Genomic DNA, 18,721 nt, shown 5'->3' on the forward strand with positions numbered 1-18,721 from the left:
CTGCACAATTATTTTGGCTTGGCTTGTGGTCTTAGTCAAAAAAGGCTTTGGCAGTTGGGACTTTTCCAGCTCCACCTAATAATAAGAATAATAAAATAAAATAAAATAAAAAAGATGAAATTTTTATGGGTGAGACACTTTCATTTCTTTTCCTAAATCCGAGGTTTCCATTGTAATGTTTTGATTAATTATGATTTGCTTGTAATGATTAAAGCAAAAATGACACAAGATTCATTCGTTTTGCCACCATTAATGGAAGACAATGTCTGTTTCACTACTAGCTAGTGAAAGAGGATGTGTTTCCAACTTAACATTACTGATTACATCCTGATAATCGAATCGAATCAAATCGGCTAAAAGCTGGATAGGAATCGACTATGTTTGTTCGGACAGCAAAAAGAATGGCTAACTACATGCATTTCGACGAGTTGTCTACGAACTAAATGGCTTGGTTTTACAAGCTAGGGAATGTTCTTGCTCAGTTCATGCTAAATTTTTTACAAAGTTGAAAATAGAACATACTTTTCATGAATCATGATGAGTTTTTGTCTGTAGAATTTCATCCCCACATGTCGCACTCAGATACGCCGTGATGATTAATTTGGATGATATTAGCATCTTGTATTCCTTCCCTAGCTTCATCCCAAATCAAAGATGCATTTGCTGAATCCAAGTTAACTATGTTTTTCTTGCTTGCCACGGGAGATTTCTCCATAGTCAATCCCCCAGGACTTTCGTTCGAGGTTAGGCAGCTTTCGGTCGAACAATCAGCCCTTTGGTAAGGAGGATTAGCTTGCAATTCTTCTGTGCCATTCGCTCTTTCCATCCCCTGTGACTGCGAAGCATAGAAACCAAGTGGGTCAATCGAGGAACTTCTCGGGCTCTTATGATCTAGTCCTTGAGACTTCTTGCTGTCCGAGTCCGAAACCGCACCTCCAATGAATTGATCTGCAAGCATTTTACAAGCTCTCTCAAGCATCGCCAAATATCTTCGCTCGGCATCCTGACGAATTCGTAGATGCTTCTCTGCCTGCTCAAATGGTAGTAAGGTCAGCTAGCTGAAGAATGGACCCCAAATCTCAGTAACAACACTTGGAAGTTCCTATCAGATTCAGCAGGTACAAAAATCTCCCTTTCTAGCCATCGCAGTGTATCATACATTTTAAATCAATGATTCGGAACGTACTCAAGCACAAGGATAATCAACTAAGCAAGCAATCTAACAACCAGAAACTTATCAAATTTGGATCATCACGGAATCTGTCCAAAACCAACATCAAGTTCCATTTCAATGTCAAGGATGGGAATTTTACCTCGACTTGCAGATGTAACTTACTTTGCACTTCCATTTGTGCTCTTAATGCCTCCTTGACTTCATAACCACTAAAATAGATATCTAAGTTATGAACAGTTTGAACTTAAAATCTTGTAACATTCAAGGCATTATCACAAATATCACAAGTATCTTACTCGGTCATTTCAGAAATTGGCAAGTCAGGAGAGAAATTACTGATACTTGGACTTTCTAAAAGATATGCACCTGATGTTCATAGCACCAACCCATGAAGAAAGATTTAAATATTTGGACAGACAGGTTAAAATTTTCAAAAATTAGTAGCTAGCGCGAATACTGATAATGGAGTTGAGTATCAGCAGACTCATGGAGGTTTTACATCACATGATAAACAAGGGGAAAAAATAGAGATTTATCCCTTACCATCTTTAGAGGCCTCACCCATATCCTTCCCTGATTGCTTACCTAATCTGTATTTCTGTAATGAAGGAGAGCAAGCATCATGAATACAAATTCACCATGAACTCCAGCAGTAACAGAATTCTTACATAAAAAGATGCCTTTTTAAGCCATTATGATCACCTGGAGGTGGCTCTTCAAATGGAAGAGAGTCAGTCCTTTCACATTCATTGTTCGCATTATTGCTTTTGGTGTAGCTTCTGCACCAAGTGTTCAAATGTCAAACCCTATCATTGGTTAGAATTCAAATACGACCCCCATATTCCCCACCCTCGTCCCCACCAAGACATCCAATCAAAGCACGCAAAGCAGACTCTCTGTTGCAAACATGTGGACTTTAGCGGGTTAAGATTCAAACCTCCAAACTCAATGGAAGGAGTTGATACCTTGACTTCTGAACTATGCTCGTCTTGGCACAAGTGGACTTAATGATTACAATCCCGTTTGATTTTTGTAAAGCTACAGTCTTATGGTCAAACATGTCAAACATGTCAAACATGTCAAGCCCTCTTCGCCTTTGGAACAAAATAAGTAACAGATCTTCAAAAAGAGCATAAAAGTTCAATTGACTTCGTCAGATTTATAATTAGGTTTCCTTCAGAAGTCTAAACAGAATTCTTAGTTGCCATTCAGCTTAGATTTCTAGAACTAGAGATGCTGCAGCAGATTTTCAAGGAAGAAAACGAAATTTTCTACAGCGATTTGTAAGCCTTTTTCCTGTTTTTATCAACCTTGGAGGTTTTCTCTGTCAGAAGGGTCAATTTGAGCTAATCATCGGATTCTTAATCCAATCATTTCCACTAGAAACACGAACTCTGAATTGTTTCCTAATGAATGTCCAAAGCCCAGTTAGGTGATGCAAGGAATGGTATTAACATCATAATTAAAGTGAGACAAAACAAAGTGACACCCCAACAACATCAAGATCATCCATCCACTTTCTAAATCTACTCAATTTATGAGCCATTTATAAGCACAAACTCCCCTGACAATAATCATTTATGAACATTCTTTAAAGCACTCAAGCTATGTAATCTCACAATATTCCTGAAACCAAGCAATAGAAACTAGCTGAACTTCCGAATTTAATTACTCTGGAATAACTGAGCCTGACCTCCCATCCCATTTGTCTAAAGTCTAGTCCCATGTTCTTTTCTTTTGGGTTCATTAGCCGTAAGCTATGTAATTTATACATTTTATACCAGCCCAAATACTGGATGCTCTTCATGGAAGGGGAATCTTTCAACAATATCCCCGAATTATTGAAGCTCCTAACATCAAACTCACCACTTACATTGTTATTCGAAAACCGGTACTAAAATGTAGGCGTTCCAGTGCTTGACCCTGACGGAACACAATTCATTTCAACGCAATAGCCAGGTCTCCTAATTCAAGAGAGCTTAAAATGAAAATCCTAGAGTAAATAGTGCCAACAATAGGTACTAAAATCCAGATGCATGAGAATAAAACCTCAGCTGAACATTACCAAAGCGAACAAAAATCGATTCATTGAAGTAAAAAAGAAGAAGAAGAAGAAGAAGAAGAAGAAGAAGAAGAAGAGGAAAGAGTACTGACTGTTAGCACCACCGAGTTGAGTGACAGCATCGACGAATCGCTCGTGAAGATCGGCAGTCCATCGGAGTCGAGGTTTGGGATCTGAAGTCAAAACGAGACAAGGATCGCCCCTGTGGGGATGAGTGAGGTCGGAAGCAACAGAACCACGGCTGCCATGGATCTGGATATCTCCGTCAGGATTCACAAGTCTTGGAAACATAACCTTCCAAATCGCCAAAAGAAATGCTGAAAGTGAAAATCAGTCAACACCGGAAAGAAACGATGAATTTTGATGTCCAAATTTTCTAGAGATGCAAAAGAGGATGAAATCTGTTGGGGCATTGAATTACAAAATCGAGCCTCCAATCCCTTTCCAAGAACTAGACGGCGAAAAGGATGTAGAGAAGAAGAGAGAGAGAGAGAGAAACAGAGGAAGTTGGCACGGATTTCAACGGTTTGTCTTTTTCTGTCATCATCGGCTTCAATGCACCAATTAGTCCTCAAATTTGAGAATGTAATGTAATAAACGACAGCGATTACTTCATGGCAGGGGCAATATGGGAATTCAACATTTTAATAAACGACATGCGAAACTTTCATCATTGAGGAAGCTTGACACCTTTTCTTTTGAAGTCCGTCCACTTTGAGCAAGATCTCATGACTTTGCTTTGGGCTTCTCCGGAAAGCTTCGTGTTAATGGAGAGAGTATTTATTGATTATAAACCCATGATCGTTTCCTAAATTAGCCGATGTGTGACTTTCATCCTTCGACAGAAATATTGCTGAAACTAAAATTCTTAGATATTTTATTTTCAAACAATTTATTTACACCCTTCTTCAACCAAGCACTTGAGTACCACATTCTAGAGCTCTTTTCTACTTTGTGTTCATTCATCTCTTGAATTATAGCCGGTAAGAATGCAAGTGCTTGGACCATCTTCTAGCTCCGAACGGATCGTGATGATCCCATCGTTCGACGCTGCTAATCCTCCTGCTTAAACTTGCATCCTCTTCCCTGTTTTCGCGACCAGCTTCATTGAAAGTAACATCATTGTTGCTCTTGATTCCTAAACTTAGCAGGGTCTCGCCTGCTTTCATACACTCCTCGCCGCTGATCTCGCCATCGACGTAGCTGTATCTCACCCTGACATGTCCTTCATTATCACTCAACAGATTGTCTATTACAATTATCTTTTCTTCGTCGCCTCTCAACTCTGCAATATTAATGATGGTTGATCTGCTGCTTTCCTCAACAATTTTTAGTTGGATGTCTCTGATGATTCCTCTAAATACTTTTGTCATCAGGAACTCTTCAAACTCCTGCATTACAAAACCAGGTGAAGTTCGGAACCCCAATCCTACATGAAACCAATGGATTGGGACAGTAGGAGATTCCAAGTTGATGAGACGGTATGGCTGAATTCGGCTATCGGATAGATGCAGGACGGAGGAGTTGGGGTTCTTGTGGGTGCTATCCTCAAGTATCTTAATAGCTTTCTGCAGCCCTACCACAGCATCTGCCTGCCCCATGTAGAACAGATGATCAATGACTTGTAAGGCAGCTCTCTTTCCATAAGATGTCATCCGCCTCAAAGGGAACACACCGGTTGCAGAAGATGAGTAAATAACGATGGCCAAACAGTCAATGGAATGGAGGGAGGAAATCACTAGGGCCATGGCTTGCTTGAGGAGCCTCAAGTGCGGACCATTGGAACACACAACTAGGACCAAGTCAGTCGCTCTTTGATGTGCCAATTTCACTGAAAGGTAAGCTCTTGTCCTGTTCCTGGGCTTGGCTGTAATACGAGGTGGTTGCAACAAGGGAGAGGGGCTTCTGCAGGGGAATTGCTGAGGCAGTGGCAGTGGCGGACGAGTTAGGCGGTTGTAGCAAAGGTAACAGGGGGCACATCCGCTCACTTGAATGGGAGGACAGAAGCTTGATGTGGCCAAATGTAGAGAGAAAGAAAGACGAGAATGATGAGTAGGTGTACGGTCAAGCTCGACACGGTCATCGTCATCATAATGGCTGGAGAGCAGGAAGGATCTGCGGTTGATGCGGGATGTGGAAATGGAATCATCAAGAATACGGAGAATAGGATCAATCTGGGTGCAAAGTGGGACTGAATTCCGGGGCAGCTGAGTCCATTGATCTCGACAAATTGGGCATGTGACACTGCCATGACGGACATTGGATGAGATGCAAGAGAAATGGAATGCATGAGAACACTGTGCGGTGAAAATGGCCTGCCCTGGACGACACCCTTCGGTTTTGTAGATTAGAGGATCAAGGCATATCGGGCACAGATTCTGCCATGCGAATCAAGACAAATATGTAGGTAAGATAATTGATACTCAAAAAGAAAGAACAAGCTTATGTTCGAGCACAACTTTCATAATTGTTATTCATTTATTAATCATACAAGTATATTTTGTAGTTTAGTATTAAACACTTCTCATTGTAATCTAACATATTAATGGCACATTGACATCTAACACATTAATGATAATGTTTTCACTCAATTGTTGTTCTTCAAAAGCAGAAAATTCTTTTGAAACCATCTTCCAAATAAAGCAGGATCACAAAACAAAATGGCTACAGAAATTGAAATTGGTTTCTGCACTTCAACTCAAAACCAACGAAGTTACTTTCACTAAGATAAGTTGCAGAAGGAGAGCTAACTAGGCAGATCTTTCATAGCGAGTTAATTACCTTGGAAGGCAGATTGTTCGAGGTTCTTGATTCTATTTGTTCTGCAATTTCAGCTTCCCCAACTGCTTCTACAGCGTGCTTCGGTTTTTGTGCGGACGAAGCAGACAAATTCGAGACCTATCGAAAAAAGTCCAAAAAGAGGAAAACTATCAGAGTCACCACAGAAGAAAAATTAGGACTGACCAGACAACCACCGTAGCTGTACAAAACAAAAACTGATATGCAATCGAAATTCCATGAAAACGTAGGCATTAAGCTGCTTGTCAAAAGAGCGAGAAAGAAAATGGAGAACAAGAGAACAACGGCGTTTCAGAAGAAAAAAAAATGACGAAAACAACGATTTCAGCCATGAATTCAAGCAATTGAAGCAATGTAAGGAACAAAAAGGACGGAAGAGAGCATACAGAGCGAGATTTTCTACGAGAGGAGGAGCGGCATGCGTATGTAGCAACAAAAATCTTCCTAGCAGCTTTCTTCAGAAAAGATCCTCTTCCCCCACCGCCGTTGCCGCCACCAGCCATTCTAAGCTCTCACCAATGCAGCAACATAGTAAGCTTAAGAAGAGTAGAAAGAATCGAATGAAGAAGAAGAAGAAGGAATCAAGCAAATGAATGGCGATTCTGCAAAATCCCCTGAGAGTGCGAGGCTTCAGAGAAAAGGAAACGCTCCTAAAAATGGGAGTGGAGAAAGTGCTTACAGCTTTAGATCATTCAACGGCGTCCCTTCGCTTTAATTATTTCCCTTTTTCTTTTTTCAATTTTTTCCTTCTTTTCTTTTCGCATTTTGATTAAAAGTATTGAAATTTGGTCTCTTTATTGCCTTTTAGTATGTGTTTTTTCCCCCTTTATCTTATTTAATTCTTTATTTTTTATTTTTTATTTTTTATTTACGTAATCATAAAAAAAATATTTAAAAAAATGAGAAAATACAGCACTATGGCGGTAGTGTATACACTTTATTATTGAATATTTCCCATATTATTAAATAAAATATTATTTAATTGTATAGGTCCAACTCTAGTACTCATTTCTTTAATAGAATATTTCACACGTCCTTTAATAATATATTATTTTACTTACGCGGTCTACACCCAATTCTCCACAATGATATGATGATATTGTCCACGAGCATAAGCTCTCATGGATTTGTTTTGGGTTTTCCAAAATGTCTCATACCAATGTAGATAGTATTCCTCCCTTATAAACCCATGATCTTCCACTAAATTAACGGATGTGGGACTCACTCCTAATAATCCTCAACAAAGATGACTGTTATAAATGGTAATCCTCAACAAAGACTGGCCCTCGAGAGAGTGGATTGAGAGATCCCACATCGGTTGGAGAGAGTAACGACATACATTCTTACTACGCATTTTAAAACTTTGAGGAGAAGTTTGAAAGGGAAAAATCAAAGAAAACAATATCGGCTAGCGATGGACTTGAACTCTTACGAAATGAGTGATTAAGATGACATCTAAATGAGAGTGATTTTAAGAATACGAAAGTCGAGAGAGGCTAAGACTCAATCATGTAAACTCCAAAATTAAGTGTATTTTATATTATATATTTTCTCGAAAATTTTCTTAAGGAGCGAGAATGAAAATGAGAATGAAAATAAAATATGCTAAAAAGACTGGTGTTGATTTGTAGGGATAATTTTTAGTTTTAAAAATAATTAAAATAAAATATGTGATGGGGGATGGAAGAAAATGTTAGGGCAGTTAGGTTAAAATTTGTATAGGAAACAAATGAAATGAAGAGAGGGTGGTGAAAAGAGAACGTGAAAAGTGGAACGAACCTTGAACCTCGACCTCATCTAACATGTTGGGTGAATGATGCGTGCTGAGAGTTGCAAACGCCAATTGCTCACAAATTGCGTGACCCAATTTCCAAAACCTCCAATTTCCATTTCCCTAATTTCTTCATCAATCTGCCTCTCAAATCTATTTCTTCGTCTTCTTCTTCCCCTGATTTCATTCTTAATCTTCTACTAATCACTTTCCGATCGAAAATGGACCGCCGTAACACCAAGCGACCAAGAGAATCGTCGTTGTCGTCGTCGTCGTCGTCGTCCTCATCATCAGCCGGTGTAAGAAACGAGCAATCATCGCAGCCGGAAATCGGAAACGGAGAGAAGCGGCAACACGTCGAAGGATTTGGAAGGTTGTTTGATTTGGATCTGTCATTCGGCGTGTTTGATTTCCCCTGGTTGAAGGACAGCCTGATTTACTCCAAATACGAGGACTGGAAAGTTGAGGACGTTTTCTTCACGTCCTTCGATGGAGTATCCACTACCGCCGATATTGCGCTTACGGAGTGGTCCGAGCAATTGGTGTGGTGTAATCTACCAGATCCTTGGGAGGAGGAGTATGAGGCACATGTGGCACCGGCGACGGCGACGGCGACGGCGACGGCGGTGGAGGACGGGGAAGGACCGGCCGGGGAGGGTATGGATTGTGTTTGGAATTCTCTGCTAAATCAACCGCTTCAACAAGGGAGTAGTAGCGCGTTGTAGAATCATACGTACAGTGATGATTTTGCTCGTCTTCTTGTTGAGGCTCTGTTCTTACAGAGCGATCCGATGCTTCCTCCTATGAAATCATTTTCATGGATTTCTGCGACTTTTTAATCATATACAATGGAAATAAGGGTGGAAATGGATTTTCAATTTTTTTTTTTTTTTGAAATTTTTTTTGGAACTTTGTTTTTGAACCATAATGATAGATTTATTTAATTTTTTAATTAAGATTTAACTTGGGCAACTCTGGGTTTTGTTAGGTTCGCTTGAAATCGAATCTTTAATCTCTTAGTAAAGAATACGTGTAAATTACTGTCGAACTGGCAGTAATTTTTTTTGAGCATTAATCAAAAAAAGTGAATTTTACTACAGTAAAAAAGGGACAATGGCATTGAAAAGTTTGATAGAAGCTCTTGGTGAAAGGTAAGTATTTCAAGAAAATAAGTTTTTTTTTTAAAGCACAATTGAGACAACAAAATATTAAGAGGTGTTTGAAATTTGAACTATTTTTGGTTTTGATTCAAAAAGTGTTTTTTTTTTTTTTTTTTTTTTACTTAAATAAATTTTTTAATTTTATGTTCAAGAGAGTGTCTAATATCTCTAAATTATCAATTTTACATTTAATAATTTATTAAATTTAAATTTTATGCCTCAATATTTTTATAAGAGTGACATAAAATTTAATTTATTGTTGGATAGATTTGTTATTTTTTTTAAATGTTAAAAACTGAAGACCAATAAAAAATTTATTTAAACATTTTAAATTCAATAATTTATTACACACCAAATAAAAATCATGGAAAAGCTTGTAATTTTGTTTTATTTTATTAACCATGTTTATATGTTTTTTTTTTTTTCCTTTTTCTAACCATTAAAGTGCTTAGATTCTCACATTAATGAATGTATTCGTGAATAATTACAAAATAATTATAACCTAATGGGAGCAATTTAATCCCTAAATTTTGAGATTTATCTATTTAATCTCTTAATTTCTAAAATAATTTAATAAGTTCTTTCAAATTTTTTTATTTTGTGTTAATTAAATCTTTAAACTTTTTGTCTAATAAACTAGTAAATTTTTTTAAAAAATTAAAAATTAAAAAATTAAATATATACCAACTTCAAAATTTATTACTTATTTCATATTTTGTTTTAAAAAATCAACCAAAGTTATGAAAATGAGCAGCAAAAAAAAAAAAAATAATAAATAAAAAATAAATAAAAATTGAATTAAACTTTTGTAATAATTTTATATATCAATGAACCAATGCATCGTGATTTGTGTGGAGACATACCGTTGGGTTAGAGAACATTACTTACAAGTGAAGTAACATAGCCTACAATTCTATCTCCCACTCAAATATCATGGAGAGTGATAGGAGAACCCAATAAATAAAATAATCTGCATCACAAAATCAAACACTGCGAACATTATAAATATTTCAAATAGGGTGCAATTCAAACGTAGCTCAGCTCAATATATGACACGTCTTAAAGAGATATTCTTTCAAATTGAAAGTCCGATCCAATTTCCACATCGATCAAACCTGAAAAAAACAACCAATGAAGCAAAAGGTTCTTTCACCGCATGAACTAATGAATTCAAATCAATGTTGATTTACAATTGAACTGACAGCACAGATTGATGATAGCCTAGCATTCACGGAACCTGGCTATTCCTTTAACACAGACGCTTCTTGCTCCAATATTCACATTTCACTGCAGCACATGAGAAATGATGAAGAAGAATAGAAGAAAAAAATTGAAATTGAGGCACAGACAGATTGAAGTCAGCTAGTTTCTACAGGTTCAAGGTTCAATTGCTGCAACAGCCGCCAACTTGGGAAGATGATCCCTCTCTGCCTCCTGCTGGTCCTGGTATCCCCCCATATCCAACTTTGATTCCATAAGACTGAAGATCACACAAAATGCAGCATCAGCAACACATATGCAGCCATTCCTTGATCGTTATGTGCCATTATATTACAAGTAGAGCATACTCTTTTTGTTTGGTTAAAAACATTAACATCCAATTCATTCTTCCCATAACGAATCAAGAGTTCGTCATCTTTAACATTCAATACAGTGCTAGAACTTTAATTTCACCAAAATTATTGGATACGAAAGGTATGTCGACGTAGAAAAGATAGAGATGGATGTTAACCTCATTTGAAACGTCAAAAACTCCATCCTGAATCTTCTTGAATATGGTTGCTGCGGTCCTTACGAATGCCTGCAAGAGAGATTGAGTGTCTTAAATGCTCTAAATACTATACGATTTACACCCAAACAAGCAGATTTTATGTAATCACCTCTTCAACATTCTGGGCAGTTTTGGCAGATGCCTCCATGAAGACTAAACCGTGCTCCTTTGCAAACTGTTCACCCTCCTCTGTGCTCACAGCTCTTCTATGAGCAAGATCACTCTTATTACCAATTAGCATAATTGTCATGTTTGCATTAGCATGCTGCCTCGCATCTTCTAGCCAACTAACTAAGTGGTTGAAAGTTTCCCTTCTGAATAATGCATTCACCACAATCTCGTGTAAAGTAAGGAGCTTGGTAAAGGCAAATTAGAACGAAAAACTTCATACAATAAAAAAATCTAATTGGGTATCCATTTTCAACGTGACTTCAACCAATCTTTATAATGATGCATATAAAATCCAGTATTAATAGGATGAACTTGCAAGAACGCAGCATTCGCATACTAATCAGTCATTCAAGAAGAAAAGGGAAAAAAATAAGACCTGGTGATATCATAGACGAGCAAGGCACCAGCAGCACCCCTGTAGTAGGACCTCGTGATGGATCTGAATGACTCTTGGCCGGCCTGTTACAGTCACAAACTTTAACAATTAGAATTGTGTAGACACCGAGGTTTGCCAACATGGAAAAAAATTTTGACCAGATGGTAATACAACAAATTTCATGCTTAGACAAGAGATCATCATAATGCACAGATTCCACAACATGGTCCAAAATCATGCCAATTGACAAAAAAAAGGAATGATTACTTTGTAAGGAACAAAAAGTTACCTAAACACTAATCAGTAATAGCTCATGGACAAAATATTAATTACCATTCCAAAGATCGATGATTTTATCTCGATCCCAAAATTTGTTGAACTAAGAAAATATATATACATATATAGTAATGCATCCAACTTGTTGCTTACCTTTATTAGGCGGAAAGTATCAATGGACCCACTTGTTCAATAAATTATGAACTAGACAATAGAAAAGGTATACTCTAAGAGCGTGAGGAAGTAGCTAAGTTTGGTTCCAATTACAATATGCACAAAAGGAAAATGCAAACCCTAAACATTATAAATGTACATGGAGAATGACAGCATATTTTGGAGACTCCTACACTAAGCGACAGAAAATTTACAAGTTACCAAAGAAATCATGCCACAAGAATATATATATACCGTCTCTCGACTTCATAAGGATCACACAAGTCTTCGATTTAGGTAACAACAACAAACAGAAAATTCGAATGAGAAACCAGGGGAATATACCGTATCCCAAATCTGCAGCTTAATTGGCTTATTCTCAATGGTTATCATCCTGGCTCCGAATTCGACCCCGATAGTTAAGTCATGAACAGGCTGGAATCGATTATCCGTAAACTGAAGAAGAAGACACGATTTCCCAACTCCTGAAGAAGACGAACAATGTGATTCGCAACAAATATAATAGAAATCGAGCGGGGGTGAAAAAATCTCATTTCGGCGATTATAATGAAATTGATCCAAGCAAAAGCCGAGACCGAAGAAACCACACGACGCGCAAGAATTCGAGAAACACAAATGCAAACCGATCTTCAATTGGAACATAATGGAAAGGAAAAACGATCCAATAGTTCGGAAGGGTGAGAGACGTACCAGTATCACCGATGACGATGTACTTGAAGAGGTAAGCATAAGACATTGTTCCGACAGGATCTGCTTCAGACTACACGGATTAATCGCAAGAAATGTATGATTTCAGTTTGATTGGTGTTTAAACAACTCTACAAAAGCCGAAGATCATCGTGTAGATTTAAGAAAATCTGAGAAATCGAGAGCAATTCTAAAGGAAAGAACGAGAAAGCATGGAAACAACGTATGCCGGAATTACTGTGATGCATTTTTCTAGTAAATTTCGATTTTTATTATTTTTTTTAATTTTTAATTTTCTAATTTCTTTTTTTTTTTTTAACATGTTTTTTACAAATAATGAAAACATATATCATTTTTTAGTTATTATAGCTAAATATGGTGACTAAAAATGATAACTAATTAAGTGATAATTTAAATTTTATAAACTAATTCAAAGAAAAAAAAACATATTAAAGTAAATGTATAGCTAAGAGGAGCTTATTGTATATTCAAAGAATTAAAACAAAATCTATAAATAACCTTATTCTAAAAAATTAGTATAAAGTATAATCACAGCCAAATTAATGAGAATGATATTAATTTGGTGGTAACTAAAATTATAGTGAAATTAGATAGCCATTGGCAGAGTCTCAAAGAGATTAATAAGACAGAGTTCATAACAAGAAGACAATACAGGTAAGCTAAGAGAAGTAGAGAAGAAGCTTCCTTCCATTCTTCTCTGAATTTCTGTTTGTTTGATCCCATCGCCATTTTAGGGAGACTGATTGAGCTTAAACTTGTAAGTGCTGCAATCCCCAAGCCAAAATGGCGCATTCGAGTGACCTCCATCGGCTCTCTTGTTCTGATATCCTGGATAATCATTCTTGCAAAACGGTACCGTTTCTTGCAATTGCAACCCCGCTTTCATGGCTTCCTCCACTAGCTCCCATTTGTTGTAGGGTTCCCCCTCCTTGTGTGTTACATGAATCTCCCCATCTCCTTTCTTCAACAAAACCCTAGCGTTCCTCAGAAACCCTTCCACCAGCTCCTTGTTCAATCTGTGGTTCCATTGGATCATCCATTTTCAAGCAAAATTCCTATATTATAATTCAACTCAAAGGAGAGAGAAGAAAATCGATTACTGAATTTGGCAGAAACTGTCCTCGCGGAACAGGAATCCGACGTGAGGGAAGTTGTAGACGATGCGATCGAATCTCTGTGTTCTGAGGAAGAAATGTTGACTCATATTTCGAACGTCGATTCCGTAGAATACTAAACATCCTCTTTCTTCCAGCTCCCTCACATTCCTAATTCCGTCGCTGAACTTCCTTTCAAGGTCATCTGGAATCGAAAAACAGGACAAATCGAATCATCAACATAGAGAGAAAAAGTCACAGAGAAATCATAAGTGCGATTATGATCTAACCTTGAGAATCACGGCAAGTGGCTACGATGTTACAAGCAGATCCGAAGTGATTGGCCAGAGACAGGGCAAAGGAAAAATCGCCTTCTCCGACAAGTAATATTCTGTGTTTCGAAGAGTAGTGTTTCCTCCATACTTCATCTTCTTCCTCGTCTTCATCTGACGATTCCATTTTTCCTTCGTTTTCCGGCACTTCCATCAGCGATCGCTCTCGTGAAACTCAAAATTTGAATTCCAGAACTGCGATGGCGATTAAATTCTTAGTCTTCTCGATGATCAACCCAATCCGATTTCCGAAGATGAGGAGTCAATGCGAGTCGTGCTTTTGAAACCTTTTTTCTTCCTGTGAAGTGACGAATGACAATTCACGAAAACACTGTTTAATCGGTACTCTACGCCTTTTTTTAAAGAAGGAATTTAAATATATATTTATTTATTTGTGCAGTTGGAATTACAAAAATACCCTCCAAATTATTGAAGTGAAGTTACAAAGTGCAGCAATAATCCCGAACCTTTTATTATTATTATTTTTTTTTTTTTGTCTTTTATTGGTTAATATTGTAGTTTTAAATTTTTATTAAATTAGATTAATAGGTCAAATTGCAAACATTAATTATCAATTATTTATCCTTTCATAATCACACTATTTTGTAAATTTTTAAATTAAAGATCAAGATCTAAAAAAAAAAAAAAAAAAAATTTGAACCTTTGGTTTTTAAAACATTGTATCTATTTTCTTATCGTAAACTTTAAAAATAAAAATAGTTTTTGAAAATTATTATTTTTTAGTTTAAACTTTAAAAAAAAAAATATATATATATATATAAACTAAGAAACTCATATCGCTGAAGATGGGTGTTTGGTTTTGTAAAGACCCAAATACACCGCTAGCAAATATTGTAATATGTCCACATACTGATCGGATTTTAAAGCCATGAGAGGAAGCCCGAAAGGGAAAACCCAAAAAAGACAATATCTGCTGGTGGTGGATCTGGGTCGTTACAGGTTCAGACGGTTCAGACAGAAGTATTAAAATAGTCAAAATAGTCAAAACATGAGGCATTAAAATAGTCAAAACATGTGTAGCATCCAGTAGAAATGACTCCCTTTACATTAGATCATCGATAATGGTTTTCTATCTGATCTTCATCACCTGGGAGAGGCATTCTCTCAGCAGAGTAGCCCCTATTTCTACACTATATATCAACAATTCCAGTAAGCAAATACAGTTATATCTCTGTTGAATTGCGTTGAAAAAGAAAAAAATGTCTTAACTTTCTAAGCACCATATAAAGCAATCTTCGTAGGAAGGGGAGAAGGCAACCGGACCTGAGCACCGGCAACGGTAAGCAACCAACCTTGTGACTTCACTTCAGGATGATTTTAGCTTGGCTAGCTCACTCAAGACGTTGTTCAGAGGTTCGGTTAGCTTGCTTCTTTTGCTCTGCTTTGTATGAAATCATGTTGAATCAAATATATTGATAAATCATAGTGTCATAGGATCAACATTCCAAGAATGCATAACCACTCCAACCCCATCTATGAAGAACCACTAATAGTGTGTAGCAGGCATCTTTAAAATGTTTGACGAATTCAAATGTAGTAGGGTCCCATGAGCTTAACTGATTAATTAATCAAGTTGCATGCATGTTGACCCACAAACGCTCATAGATATTCACTAATATAAAATGGTATCAGAGCCAGACATAAGGCAGGGTGCCAGCGAGGACGCTGAGCTCCGAAGGGTGGTGGACAATAGGCGGTGTGCCCACAAAAACGTTCGGCCCCAAAGGGTGTGGATTGGAGAGTACCACATCGATTAGAGAGGAGAACGAAACATTTTTTATAAAATTGTATAAACTTCTCCCTAGCAGTCGCATTTTAAAAACCTTGAAAGGAAGCCCGAAAAGAAAAGTCTAAAGAGGGCAATATATGCTAACAGTGGGCTTGTAACGTTGTTACAAGCTTTTCATTTTTGTAACAATGTTTAACTACCTTTAGATTGTATGATCAGAAGTCCTTAAACGCACTTTAGAATCATTTAAGAATAGTTCAATCTTAGAGATGACCTCTAAACAGGGCAGGGCGGAGGGGAAATCATAAAAACTAGAAGGACCAACTTTTTACTAAAAGAACTTACGACAAGACTAAAACACTACATGAATCGAAGTATAGAAACTAAATATGTGTTTAACTATGTTCATATGGCATGGTGATGTAAGTTACAGAAATTATGAAAACTTATACTGTACCTTCAAAGATGGAACAAGAGCAAAAACTTCATCAGTAGTGTCTGGGCAGACATTAGCAATCACACATATCTACGTTAAAATTAATAATGGTCAGTTCATCAATCTAAGGAATTAATTTTTAAGAAGGAAAAAAAGAAGATAGATATAACTACCTCACTGTCCGCTACACCATATTTCTTGAGGGTTCTAGAATCTTCAGTTAAGCACTCAACAGAGTTTGAATGGACTAAGAAAAAGAGCACCATACAGCACACTAGGAGTGCTGGATTGGCACAAAAGCATAGTTCCACAGTAGTATATAATTTGTTTTCATCCATAGAAATAGATAAAAAGATATTAACAATATAACCTAACAGCACATTCATCAAATCAAGGATACTCAAGAACTGGTCTAACCGACTCGGTATTTACATAGTGGTTGGCTCGTTTAGCATATTGCAGTCCCCGATCAAATGACCTAAGATAAAAGCAAATCGAGCTTGTAAGCTTGTGAAAAAATTTCTTTCCAATAAATGGTTAATAACATTCACTTACGTAGGGATTTTGATGGTTGGATCTGCTGATAGAAGAACCATCTGATCTTGGATTCCCTGTAAAAGTTGTGCAGCCTCACAGTCCATAAGGCATTGGCATTTAACATTCTTGGGAAGTTCTGCACGTCAATTAAGAATCAACACAACAATAAACAGCATAATTAAATAGCATACTGAGACCAATCTCCTATCCCAGCAGTAATAAATAAACTGAGGCCTCAGATGAGGAAACAGTCAGTTGCCCATAGAACGAGGGAGAAGTCACAAAAAGATGAACGCACTAGCACCAAGATTTCTTAAAATGAAGAATAACTTTAAAAACATCCAAGAAGACAAAAGCAAATGTTGCTGTTGCTTGCCAAATAGTAATATCAGTCAACATCACATACTAGAAGATGAAGGAAGCCAGCTCAAGATAACTTTTTTTTTTTTTTTAATAGAAAAAGTATGGCAATATCAATCTTCCATAATATGAATAATGGTAAAACTTAATACATATTCAAAGTCAAGGTAGTACCCACCTAGCTCAATCTTCAGTTCTAGCGGTTGTTGTTCCTTTGAAACAGAAGCCTTCCCACCATTTATACCTTTCCCTCCTTTACCCAAGTCACCTGCAAGCCATGATTGCGAAGAAGACAAAGTCAGTGAATTGCATTAGCAGAAAAATATCAGGCAGATGAAGGTAGAGAAGTAAAGATAAAGAGTAAAATTGAAAATAAAATGATCATTGAAAACAAATACCATTTTTTCCACTGAATTTCAATGAAAGATTGATCTGCGCATCAACTGACCCTGCATGTAGGATTACATCCTAGTTATGAAGTTTTATGTAATAAGCACATGGATTCAGACAAGTAACTGATTGGACATAGAGAACAATGGTACATCAAGTGACTTGTATGACATAAAAAGTATCATTATTCGCGTGACAGAAAAGACTATTCACCTTGAGCATCGAACTGGACTTTCCTTCCCTTCTTTGACTTCGACAAACTGTCATCCTTTCCTTTTAGAGAAGCTATGCAACAAGTCAGGAAGAAAATGATACATCGGATAGCAAAATGAAGAGTAAAAGAGAAGAAACCACAATACCCGAAAATAATGTTCAATCATGCTTAATTATCCTAAGCAATCTCGTTAGAATGCCCAGCTCCATAGAAATTATCACTAATTATATACTTAATGATGTGCTCTGATAAATTAGCAAACTACATGCATAATCTATGGAGAGCTGGAAGGAACGAGGGTTCAAAAATTTTCAGTTCTGTACAAGCAGTCGTGATGGTTGCTTTAAAATCGAAGTGATTCTCAAAACAAAAAAAAACCTCAAAAGACATCAACAATACGAACCATCCTTGGAAGCCGAAGATTTGAGCGAAGACTTTCCAGGTTTCTTCTGCACTGGAAAACCCTTTTCGCCTTTCTCCGACATTATTGAAAATTGTTGACCCCAAAGCAAAACCTACTACAGAAAACGAAAATTAAGGCATTCATGAGATGCTTTCCTAGAACCGAATAGAGAAATACGGGCAAAAACATTAAGGAAAAAGTAGTGGAAAGAAGAGTAAAATAAGAGGGAAGATGAGGAGAATACAACGGCGGAGTGGAAGGAGAAATGGACCTGTTGTTTGATCGGAAAATGAGAGGATCTTCCCTTTCGTCTGGCGCCACGGGACGAGTCCTCAGCTTTCAGTTCTCGAGGATTCAAGCCAATACTCAAAATTACAAGCTTAATCCTTATGTTTTTTAATTTGTAAATTTGGGTCAACAAAATTAATTTTTGTATTTTTTTTAATTTTTTTTATCAAATAAATATTTGACCTAATCAATTTTATTTATTTATTTATTTATTCACAAACCTAATAATCTAAATTTAGTTAAAAGCTATTAAATATAAATTTAGTTTTTTAATTTAAATATATAGAGACATCTTAGATATTTTAAAGACATAATAAAATTTGGAGTTGTAATTAAATTAATATTATTTTAGAACTAATATATATTATCATACTTACTCAATTTTTAGGATAAGAAATATAATACCAATATAACAATTTGAAAATATTAAAAGTAAGAATTTAATAACCAAAATCAAACTTCAAATAATAATAAA

At 36.7% G+C, this 18,721-nt stretch overlaps 5 protein-coding genes across 7 annotated transcripts; all 5 read right to left on the reverse strand.

Annotated features, from left to right (window-relative positions):
- Window positions 1-320: 320 nt before the first annotated feature.
- On the reverse strand, window positions 321-3,806 carry LOC111781923 (protein PHR1-LIKE 2-like). The gene is made up of 6 exons (XM_023662657.1): window positions 3,329-3,806; window positions 1,877-1,953; window positions 1,718-1,772; window positions 1,471-1,540; window positions 1,314-1,383; window positions 321-1,030 (listed from the first exon to the last, which is right to left on the reverse strand). The coding sequence occupies exons 1-6, from the start codon at window positions 3,525-3,527 to the stop codon at window positions 560-562; spliced, it is 942 nt and encodes a 313-aa protein (XP_023518425.1). The 5' UTR covers window positions 3,528-3,806; the 3' UTR covers window positions 321-559.
- Window positions 3,807-4,096: 290 nt separating this feature from the next.
- LOC111781052 lies at window positions 4,097-6,728 on the reverse strand. Its single transcript, XM_023661455.1, has 3 exons — window positions 6,422-6,728; window positions 6,018-6,134; window positions 4,097-5,614 (listed from the first exon to the last, which is right to left on the reverse strand). The coding sequence occupies exons 1-3, from the start codon at window positions 6,536-6,538 to the stop codon at window positions 4,211-4,213; spliced, it is 1,638 nt and encodes a 545-aa protein (XP_023517223.1). The 5' UTR covers window positions 6,539-6,728; the 3' UTR covers window positions 4,097-4,210.
- A 3,370-nt stretch (window positions 6,729-10,098) lies between these two features.
- On the reverse strand, window positions 10,099-12,713 carry LOC111781832 (ras-related protein RABB1c-like). Its single transcript, XM_023662543.1, has 6 exons — window positions 12,425-12,713; window positions 12,059-12,198; window positions 11,285-11,367; window positions 10,847-11,051; window positions 10,699-10,767; window positions 10,099-10,446 (listed from the first exon to the last, which is right to left on the reverse strand). Exons 1-6 carry the CDS (start codon window positions 12,468-12,470, stop codon window positions 10,351-10,353), a joined length of 639 nt encoding a protein of 212 aa, XP_023518311.1. The 5' UTR covers window positions 12,471-12,713; the 3' UTR covers window positions 10,099-10,350.
- A 254-nt stretch (window positions 12,714-12,967) lies between these two features.
- On the reverse strand, window positions 12,968-14,239 carry LOC111780985 (uncharacterized protein At4g26485-like). Its single transcript, XM_023661368.1, has 3 exons — window positions 13,827-14,239; window positions 13,543-13,741; window positions 12,968-13,458 (listed from the first exon to the last, which is right to left on the reverse strand). Exons 1-3 carry the CDS (start codon window positions 14,020-14,022, stop codon window positions 13,173-13,175), a joined length of 681 nt encoding a protein of 226 aa, XP_023517136.1. The 5' UTR covers window positions 14,023-14,239; the 3' UTR covers window positions 12,968-13,172.
- A 628-nt stretch (window positions 14,240-14,867) lies between these two features.
- On the reverse strand, window positions 14,868-18,328 carry LOC111780990 (DNA-directed RNA polymerases IV and V subunit 4-like). Of its 3 annotated transcripts, none has more exons than XM_023661377.1 (10): window positions 18,230-18,328; window positions 17,959-18,070; window positions 17,555-17,626; window positions 17,350-17,400; window positions 17,130-17,219; window positions 16,610-16,727; window positions 16,455-16,532; window positions 16,228-16,261; window positions 16,076-16,144; window positions 14,868-15,267 (listed from the first exon to the last, which is right to left on the reverse strand). In XM_023661377.1, the coding sequence occupies exons 2-10, from the start codon at window positions 18,038-18,040 to the stop codon at window positions 15,196-15,198; spliced, it is 666 nt and encodes a 221-aa protein (XP_023517145.1). In that variant the 5' UTR covers window positions 18,041-18,070; window positions 18,230-18,328; the 3' UTR covers window positions 14,868-15,195. The 3 variants fall into 3 exon arrangements, with proteins under 3 accessions (XP_023517145.1, XP_023517147.1, XP_023517146.1); XM_023661379.1 differs by having other exon boundaries at window positions 17,555-17,614; window positions 17,959-18,073; XM_023661378.1 differs by having other exon boundaries at window positions 17,959-18,073.
- Window positions 18,329-18,721: the final 393 nt, after the last annotated feature.

Source organism: Cucurbita pepo, chromosome LG19, assembly GCF_002806865.2.
Source record: "Cucurbita pepo subsp. pepo cultivar mu-cu-16 chromosome LG19, ASM280686v2, whole genome shotgun sequence".
In the NCBI taxonomy this organism is placed as follows: domain Eukaryota; kingdom Viridiplantae; phylum Streptophyta; class Magnoliopsida; order Cucurbitales; family Cucurbitaceae; genus Cucurbita; species Cucurbita pepo.

Bases quoted from the DNA above. Each gene is read 5' to 3' on its own strand.
- LOC111781923 (XM_023662657.1), bottom strand. From the start codon at position 3,527: ATGTTTCCAAGACTTGTGAATCCTGACGGAGATATCCAGATCCATGGC. The intron at 1,773-1,876 runs GTGATCATAATG...CCTTCATTACAG, and splicing joins ATTTGAAGAGCCACCTCCAG to AAATACAGATTAGGTAAGCA. The intron at 1,384-1,470 runs GTAAGATACTTG...TATCTATTTTAG, and splicing joins CCAATTTCTGAAATGACCGA to TGGTTATGAAGTCAAGGAGG.
- LOC111780985 (XM_023661368.1), bottom strand. From the start codon at position 14,022: ATGGAAGTGCCGGAAAACGAAGGAAAAATGGAATCGTCAGATGAAGAC. The intron at 13,742-13,826 runs GTTAGATCATAA...TTTCGATTCCAG, and splicing joins CACTTGCCGTGATTCTCAAG to ATGACCTTGAAAGGAAGTTC. The intron at 13,459-13,542 runs GTAATCGATTTT...ATGGAACCACAG, and splicing joins GACAGTTTCTGCCAAATTCA to ATTGAACAAGGAGCTGGTGG.
- LOC111781052 (XM_023661455.1), bottom strand. From the start codon at position 6,538: ATGGCTGGTGGCGGCAACGGCGGTGGGGGAAGAGGATCTTTTCTGAAG. The intron at 6,135-6,421 runs GTATGCTCTCTT...TTTTTTCGATAG, and splicing joins CTCGTAGAAAATCTCGCTCT to GTCTCGAATTTGTCTGCTTC. The intron at 5,615-6,017 runs GTAATTAACTCG...TTCGCATGGCAG, and splicing joins CGAACAATCTGCCTTCCAAG to AATCTGTGCCCGATATGCCT.
- LOC111780990 (XM_023661377.1), bottom strand. From the start codon at position 18,040: ATGTCGGAGAAAGGCGAAAAGGGTTTTCCAGTGCAGAAGAAACCTGGA. The intron at 17,627-17,958 runs GTTCGTATTGTT...CTTGTTGCATAG, and splicing joins ATCTTCGGCTTCCAAGGATG to CTTCTCTAAAAGGAAAGGAT. The intron at 16,145-16,227 runs GTAGTTATATCT...ATTTTAACGTAG, and splicing joins ATGGTGTAGCGGACAGTGAG to ATATGTGTGATTGCTAATGT.
- LOC111781832 (XM_023662543.1), bottom strand. From the start codon at position 12,470: ATGTCTTATGCTTACCTCTTCAAGTACATCGTCATCGGTGATACTG. The intron at 11,368-12,058 runs GTATATTCCCCT...TGACTGTAACAG, and splicing joins AGCTGCAGATTTGGGATACG to GCCGGCCAAGAGTCATTCAG. The intron at 11,052-11,284 runs GTCTTATTTTTT...TGCATTATTCAG, and splicing joins CTCGTCTATGATATCACCAG to AAGGGAAACTTTCAACCACT.